At 42.4% G+C, this 8,623-nt stretch overlaps 2 protein-coding genes across 2 annotated transcripts in view; one reads left to right on the forward strand and one right to left on the reverse strand.

The window, feature by feature from the left end:
• LOC109483493 (plasminogen activator inhibitor 1 RNA-binding protein-like) overlaps positions 1-203 on the forward strand; it is an 8,060-nt gene extending 7,857 nt beyond the window's left edge. Inside the window, exon 8 of the mRNA XM_019786522.1 lies at positions 27-203. Within this exon, the coding sequence (XP_019642081.1) occupies positions 27-203 (177 nt within the window). The remainder of the gene's footprint in view (positions 1-26) is intronic.
• Positions 204-3,063: 2,860 nt separating this feature from the next.
• Positions 3,064-5,982, reverse strand: LOC109483533 (succinate dehydrogenase cytochrome b560 subunit, mitochondrial-like). Its single transcript, XM_019786566.1, has 5 exons — positions 5,786-5,982; positions 5,201-5,301; positions 4,550-4,626; positions 4,160-4,291; positions 3,064-3,494 (listed from the first exon to the last, which is right to left on the reverse strand). Exons 1-5 carry the CDS (start codon positions 5,944-5,946, stop codon positions 3,420-3,422), a joined length of 546 nt encoding a protein of 181 aa, XP_019642125.1. The 5' UTR covers positions 5,947-5,982; the 3' UTR covers positions 3,064-3,419.
• Between the last annotated feature and the right edge of the window lie 2,641 nt (positions 5,983-8,623).

Genomic DNA, 8,623 nt, shown 5'->3' on the forward strand with positions numbered 1-8,623 from the left:
ACTTCCACTTCGCCGACTCGCCCCAGCGTGGCCGCGGCGGGCGCCGGGGAGGGCGGGGCGCCGGCGGTAACCGTGACGACCGTAACCGTGACGACCGGCCCAGAGGTGGGCGGGGCCGCGGAGGTTTCCGTAGCAACGGGGCCGACCCCGGCGCCTACATCGACGTCGACAACGAGGCGGATTTCCCGCAGCTGGGCAAGTAGGGTCGGAGGTCACAGGTCGTCGCCCCGGTAACTCTCAAGACTAGTCTCCAACTTATTAGCCTCTTCCAGGCTTCGGGAGGTGGCTGGAAAGAGTTGAAATTGGCTAAATAGCGAGATGACATGCCAGGGGAGTTGGTCTGCTAGAAGAGCAAGATACAAAATGCAAGATACAAGATGGCTGTGTTGGTATTCACAGTGTGTAACACTGAATTGAAACCGAATTTACAGTAATCACAGTTAGATAAAAACAGTTGCAATGGTAAAAATATTGTCAATTTTAACAACGGGCACAGTTTGTTATTACAAATGTTATCTCTCTATTTGGCCAATATCTACTCTTTCCAGTCACCTCCCAAAGCCAGGTAGAGGCTATCCAACTATCACCTTCCTCTGATGTTCGTAGACTTAAACCTTAGGCAGCTTTCAAGTCGTCTTGTAAGAAAGGGGGAGGGGGGCGCGAGGTTGCCTTGTACAAAGGATATATAAGAAGTTCTGACCTTGGCAAGAAAATCTCTCTGTGCTACTTAAGAAGCTACGCCATTCCGTGTGACTGTCCAAAGTTGGTGTCGAGGAAAGAAAGAAATTAAAAATGGCAAAAGAAGAAATCACTGGGTGTAGGTAGTTCTTAAAAACAAAAATTTCTCTGGGGGCACGAAATATTGTTCACCCATGATAGAGGGAAGGAGGGAATGATATTTTGAGGATGTTGCGGCTTCAGAGGAAGGTGTTGATGGTTACTAGTTTGTGAGAACGTTCGACGACACAAAGATGTGAAGAGAGCAGTGACTTGGTGGCACTTCTAGATTCGAACCCTGTACCAAGAGAGGAGACAGAAGTACTGTTGTGTAGTTGGCTAGCTTGACGATTTCTGTTTGTACAAAAAAAAAGCGATTGTTGGTTGTGGTGGGAAAAGAAAGAAAAAATAATACAAATCCTGGACTTTTTCTCTTTGTACTTGGAAGAGGGAAAACTCCAGCAAGGCTACACTCTATATATACTACCCAAAGAAATTATCCTAGCTGAAAAATTACACTATTAAGACAAGCATGAAGTGTATAATGATGTATTGTGTATTTGTTGGACAAACTCCGCACCAAGAAGAGAGGATATCCTTACCCTACGGAGATATTTTTGGAATCATGATGAAGAGAAATAACTGTTTTTCGAGGACTGTATTGAAAAAAGCAGAACGGATGTCAAGAAACAGAACCTGAACTTGAAAGAGACTCCTGGAATGTAAACTTACTTGAGTTTATATCACATGCTTTTCTATGAACAATGTATTGTCAACTTATGTCAATAGTATGCTATGCAGTGATGTTTTTTTGTTTCCTCTTTTCTTTTTTGTTTCGTAGTCCACTGGACTTGTTTGAAATCGACTCTACTGGCACTGGAGTCCATATAGACTGCATTGATCGATTGAATGGTCAAATGATGGGAAAAGTATAACTGGTAGCGGTAACATCTACCACAGTACTACTATGACAACCTGTTTTGTTTTATATATTTTTATTTGAAAAGTATTACTACTAGAAGAAAAGAGGATATTTACCGAGTCTGTAGGCAAAAGAAAGAAATCAGGCAGTGGAGACCTTGTATAGAATAGCTCTCTCCCACGTCTCTACCTACTCTGGGGCTAGATTTCCTTAATTTGCTGATGTTACATGTAAAAGTACTTCTTTGAAGCTCAGTTCTGTTCAAGGGCATGTTTTTGTACCACACAACTTTAACCCTCAGAAAACAGAAACCTGCGCAGAGCAAGCAACGTTGTAGATACATTTCTGTGCAGGATATTCGTCCGTTTGTTGTTCGACAAAGGAAAAAAAAATGAGGGAAGCAGCGCTTGCTTTCAAACTGTTGTGCTTGTCCAATCTTACATTTAAAACAGTAGAGACAAGCGATGTGGAACTTACAATAGACTGTACATATATAAGCAGGCAGGCCGTGACAGCATTAACACTCATCTTTCAGGAAAACTCTCACCCCTACCTAACATCCACAGAGCACCCAGGTACAGTTATGAAGTGAGAGTGGGGTTTGAATAACGCCGTTTGTTTGAAAGTTTGGTTGAAAATGTGTACTGGATACCTGGCCATGGTGGAATTTGTTAGCCTGGTAACCAAACCTATTATAGCTCCCGAGTCCTACATCCTCTCTGCAAATAGGTTTGGACCTGAATGGTTGATTCCCAAGGAATTTGCATTTGAATATTCCGCCTGAAAAATGCTGAGAGGATGTAGGACTCGGGTGCTAGAATAGGTTTGGTAACCAGGCTAAGATTTTGTGGCACTTACGTTTAAGTACAACTGAGTCTGGTACACATTCTTGACTATCTTTCACTGCTAAATTGTGTTGTACGAATCTTTCCCAGTTTGACAACACCTCAGAACTGTGCCACGATTTTTGGGTGAAGTGTGTTAGATGGGGTTGGAGACTGTCATCCACACAATGTAACAAGTTCTGGCTGCTACGTGTCGATCGAACATCCTTCCTGCAAAAACGTCCAAGCTTTGTTCTCGAAAACAGACCCCCTCTGTCACACATACCTCTCTCTCAGTGCTCAAATAAAACCGATAAGTTTGAAGCCGAAGTTGTTTTCTCTTGTGTGCAAGTATTTAATTTATAGACTGGTAGGCAAACTAGTACCTGAAGACATTGCAAAGGAGGCTATCACTCGATATGGTCAACTTACATAGACTTGAAAAGTTCAATCTTTATTGACAGAATACGTGCAAGTTGGTATTAGCACAGTTACACATTAGAACATGACAGGCCAGTGCATTACATGTACATTTGGGATTGAGTGTAAATTCAGACAAAGGTTGAAGATTTGAGCTTAGATGTAACTTTTGACTGACAACTTACACCACACATGTATGAGTACAACTCTATACATTGGTATACGTTTATAAAGGCATCAATCACAAGCAAGCTGCAACTTCTTAGAGACAATTGCTTAGGCAACTTGTTCTTGTCTAGATCTGGTATCTTTGTCTCCTACACACTTAAAGTGTTCACCATAGTTGTACACATTTGTATCATCTTAGCATGTTGTGAAATAATACAAAGCAGCAATCAGAACAATCTCACAATGTAACAAAGACATTAGCGCAAATAATAATTCAAAAGCAGGACATATTGAACTATTAATTGTTTCTTTGCATCTCTACATTATTATATAATGGCTCTAGTTTTATATCTTCTGTTCCTGGATCTTTACAATCCGAACAGCATGAGATCTGCCAGCACAAAGGAGCCGAAGAACACAAACCAGCCTGATCTGTACAGGACCTGCGGGGAGAGAAGGAAGTACAGTTGTAAATAGAAATTCTAGAAAGGTAACATTGGTAAGTCAAATGCATATTGTTTATCTTCACATGGTTAAGCACAACAAACTATTGATCTGTTTATTCTTACTCAATGACATTCATATGGTGACCAGTCCCCCAAACTCAATCCTGCAACTTCCTACAGTCTGCCACAGCACCAGTTACCATGGTGACAGACATCTGGCCCAGGTCATTGACCTTATCTGTTTTTTTCCATTAACATCAAAGTTCAACCAGATTAGTGTACAGTTAGAACTGCACATACAGTCAAACCAGTTTGTAGAGACCACACTCTAGTGACAAGAAAATGGTTGTATTAGGCCCTACATGTAGTCACCATAGACTGAACAAAACAAACAGTGTACCTATAAGCACGTCGGCAGAACGTACTGCACCTGCGCAGAACCCTGTATTTTCGCGTTTTTCGTTGGATTTTTGGTCAACGTTGCATCAGAATTTTTCCTGTTGCAGAGGATATTCTTTCCGACACACCATTTGGAAACTACTGTCGAAATGCTAACCTTATATGAGCGAATACAACCTTATATGAGACATTCTGCCGAAATGCTATGTACAATACATTACGGGTTTCGCGCAGGTGCAGTACATTCTGCCGACGTGCTGTACCTTCATGTTGAATCCGTAGCCTGCGTCCCAGGTGAGATGTCGGATGCCATTCATGGCATGGTAAGATATGGGCCAGGCCATGCACCACTTTCCTCCCAGGATCAGCCATGGGTGCAGCTCTAGACTTTTTACCTATACAGAAATAAAGGAACTACAGTTTACAACTGGTAAGATATGGGCCAGGCCTTGCACCACTTTCCTCCCAGGATCAGCCAGGGGTGCAGCTCTAGACTTTTTACCTGTAGAATCATATACAGGGAGTTCAGCCATTTCCTGTATTAGAATAGGAAATGGAGTATTGTTGAACAGAGGAAAGTTTTTAACTGCAAACCCACATAGAAATAAAGACAAATGTAGAGACAAGAATATTTCAAACTCCCGCATACTCACAAAGTTGATGATGGTTGGGAAGTCCCAGCCCAGCAGTGGGTTCACCAGCAGCATCCCCATGGAGAACCCGTACACACCTGCAACATAGGGTGGTGAACACACATGATACCATGGAGGAGGACAACGTATATGTGATTATCAGTTACCATAGAGGAAAAGGGCAAAAAGGGCCCAAGAAGAGAGGAAAAAAGACATCATACCATTATGGTATGGAACAGAAGTGTGATACAACCAGGGGTCAACCTCACATTGCGTCTCTTCATAATGATACACTAGTATACAAGCTCAGTTATGAGCCACACGTTAAAGTTAAACCTAAAAATCTTACCATGACGTTCCTTGAGATTTTATCAATTCCCACACCATATGGTGCACATTGGCAGTGTCTATCTCTTTTTCTGTGGCCCTTTGGCCACACAGGGCCACTACAGTAGAGGACTAGTCCACTGGTAGTCTTAGGTACCATACCATTCAAAATCTCACTCCTTATTTTGTCTCCCTCATCCTCAGTGCACTTTTTCTCTAATTTCTACACATTTCATTTCCCATGCAACCTTACTGTGATCTATGAAACTCTCACTGTTCAGGGCTTTAAGGAGCTCCTCTGAGTCTTAACAAAATCTTAAGAAAAGACATAAGAAGCGTGCTCACAAGCAGCCATGGCAGCGCCTGTCCCGCGGTGTGTGATGGACAGCATGGCCGTCAGCTGGGGTTTGTAGATGGTCAGGTGGGGAGACATCGGGCGCTTCTTCCTGTACAGGCAACAAAAGACAAGAAATGAAAGACATGCCACCAGGGGGCCCAAGATCTACTAGTATTCATTTCTAGGTCTCATCAAGACCTACCCACCTATCCATCCATAGCTTCTTGAGTTATCGTACTAAGCCACGCACATACATACTCACATGCACACACACAAACACTACCAGAAACATAGCCTTCTGAAGAAGGTAACTACGCTACAACAGCTATGATTTCTTTACCCTCCCCCATGTAATCATGGTATGTTCCAAATGTTATATACCAAGTTACACATGATACGTGATAATAATATCATATAACGTTATTTTTCTGCTGTACATAATATTGCTAGCTTTCTTAAAAGTCCTACATTGGTACAAGGAATATCTAAACTTCAAGATTCTGGCTACAACGTCTAAAACATATTTGTATATCTTTAGAAGAAACATGGGAAGACATCTTGAGTAAGAGCACTTTATGACCCCTACAACTTACTGAGCGTTTTTGTCCCAGAATTTCGCCATTTCCTCCTGTGCAGTTGTCGTCATCGGTGCCGCAAGTCTTGAAGACAAGGCTGTGGTCCTTAAGGAGGAAGACAGCAGCCCAAGACGGGAGATCGCCGCAGAATTCCGGACTAAAAGCGACGATAGCGCCATGGTTGTGATGTTTCACCTTGCCAGGGTCCCACTAACCACCGCAACAACACGCAAAAAAATTATATAAGTACAATTTCGCGGATTTGTCCTCAAATATAGAACAAATATTGTATCTTGTCCAAGACAAACAAATTCATGAAAAGTATAGTCAGCCATATGTGTAAATTAACTGTTCATCTGAGTGTAAAAGAATTTCTACCAAATTTTTCAAATCTCGTTTTGCTGCCATGAATTATCCAACTCATTGCGACCTCTAGCGAAAATTTTTATACTGCATGCAGGTTGCTCGACGGCCATGTATTAGCGGCATCTAGCGATTAAATTTTGCAAAATACAATAAAAATAGCTTTGTGGAAACTGTTGCACATTATATCAGTATTCGCTGATTTGTCTCACTCGCTATATTTGTCCAATAAGCCCATTCGAATGTTTTTTTTTCTTCAGATAATCCTTGAATGGTATATTAAAAGATTTAACATTTGCACTAAACTTAATATGAAACTCAGTCTATTGAAGTACATGTACAAGATTATAAACAGGCATAAGTCGCAATACCAATGCTGTCTCTTGAATTTTTCCAAACTTTCCGCTAAAAAATTGTTGACAAGTTTTGTTTGAAGTTTCTTGGTGCCTTGTGGCGTCTGAACTTGACTTACACTTATTTATTGGACTCTTATATCAGTATATGTTCAGGCTTCTTAGAATTTTCCCCGCAACTGAAGAATGCTGGTATCAGCGTAGTCACCACCTTTGTGTGCCGAAAGCAAGAAGGTTATATTTAAACCTCCTTGCTGAATTGTGAAAAGAAGCAATAAAAAGGGGATAGAAGGCACGATTACTTGGTAATTTGCCATTCCAGGGTCCAAAGTCCTTTGACATTTTTATGGTCCTTTTAAAAATCACCTACGCCAATATTGCATTGGCTAGTGTTGGCTATTATTTCAACAATCAAAAGGGTCTCTGTGAGAGCTCAAACCACTCTCGTGTTAGTTTTTTTCAGCTCCGAAGTTGTAACATGGTGGCTACAGTTTGTGTAATTTGATACTCCGAGCCGTGGGAATATATCCGGGCAGACCTAGTAACCTTTGACCCCCAGCCGGCCGGCTACATTCATGAAATCGCGCGGGCAAAACGGAAGCCCGAAGAGAAAGGAACCCAAAAAATCGTCCGACGCAGCGCACAAATTCACAGGTACGCTTTATTCTTTGCCGTAACAAATATCTTTTCCTCAGAATTTAGTTATGAAGGTATAATTCTTAGGAGTGTGAAAATGTCCGGCTTGATAGTTCCTGTGTTAATTGCGTAAGCGTTATCCACGTTGAGTACACGTGTGTTAGTTGACGTAAACTACACTGGCCTAAGCTAAGCGCCCCCCTCCCCCATAGTAACGCCGATTTTTACTTTACCTACGTCAGCGTTTCATTTTTTACGCTATGATTGTGTCAAGGTGGAGTAGCAAAAATGTTTCAGGTATGTAGCTATTATTTTGCTACATTTTTGTGGCGAAAAACGCCCCGTTATGCGATGAGTCATCAGTAAATAGCTTTCGCCGGTTTGAGAATTGAGGGTGTGTTGGGGGTTTGCAAGATATCTTTCTTTACGAAACTGGTTCTCTTCTGGTCTTCTGTGAGTGATTTCTACGATATTTTGTACCATATTATCTTTACAATAACTACTAAATTTGTTATATTCAACAAGGAGTACGAAAACTAAGGAAAAATAGTAAAAATCCAACTATTAGTGACGTTTCAGGATGACCTTATTCACCCTCCAGATTTCGAGGAAACAGCTGTGATTGCATCATAAATATGCAAATGAGCCGGCAACAAAAAGGAAGCCGGACTCCAGCTGATCCCTCGCGCGTGCGCTATGGGGGAAAATATACGAAAGACTATAGGTACAACGCGACAAGCCTTCACCAGGCCATTTCTCACCGTTCCACACCTATTTCTCACCGTTCCACACCCATTTCTCACCGTTCCACACCCATTTCTCACCGTTCCACACCCATTTCTCACCGCTCCACGACACGATTCCAAACGCTCCGCAACCATTTCTCACCGCTCCACGACACGATTCCAAACGCTCCGCAAAAAGTTTCTCACCGCTCCACGACACGATTCCAACCGCTCCGCAACCATTTCTCACCGCGCCGAGGCAAGATTCCACACCCATTTCCCACCGCGCCAAGGCAAGATTCCAACCGTTCCGAAGCAGGATTTCTCCGCGCTCCAGGGCAGAATTTCTCGTCGCTCCGCAGGGCAGAATTTCTCGTCGCTCCAGGGCAGGAAGCCTCCTACCCCAGACTTGTGTACAGTGGACGGTCCCCAATTTTAATCTAAGGGCCCCTTATTTTCCCGAGAAATTTGCGATCGGGATAAATGGCTGTGGCCCCGTGGACTGCAGATGACTAACGTAAATGTGGAGTCTCATACTCCAGTTTCGGTGTCCCATTGGATATAATGGTAAAATACGCAACTTTATGGCTGTAAATCCAACAGAAGAAACAGTCTTTCCGGAGATTATTTTTATTTCTATAGGAAACACGCGCATCATGTAAACAACAACAAAATCATTCCAAAATTTAACCGGGAAGTAGCTTGTTGGGGAGAGGGGTTTTGATACTGTGTAGCATTTGACGTTATATTTCTCGTTGTTGTTGTTTTCGTCGGAGTGG

The sequence above is a fragment of the Branchiostoma belcheri genome, unplaced genomic scaffold (genome assembly GCF_001625305.1).
Source record: "Branchiostoma belcheri isolate BF01 breed outbred unplaced genomic scaffold, Haploidv18h27 scaffold65, whole genome shotgun sequence".
Lineage (NCBI taxonomy): Eukaryota > Metazoa > Chordata > Leptocardii > Amphioxiformes > Branchiostomatidae > Branchiostoma > Branchiostoma belcheri.

Excerpts from the sequence above, each read along its gene's own strand:
- LOC109483533 (XM_019786566.1), bottom strand. The coding sequence starts at position 5,946 with ATGGCGCTATCGTCGCTTTTAGTCCGGAATTCTGCGGCGATCTCCCGT. Across the intron at positions 5,302-5,785 it reads TTCTGGGACAAAAACGCTCA|GAAGAAGCGCCCGATGTCTC; the intron begins GTAAGTTGTAGG and ends TTGCCTGTACAG. Across the intron at positions 3,495-4,159 it reads GCTACGGATTCAACATGAAG|GTCCTGTACAGATCAGGCTG; the intron begins GTACAGCACGTC and ends CTCTCCCCGCAG.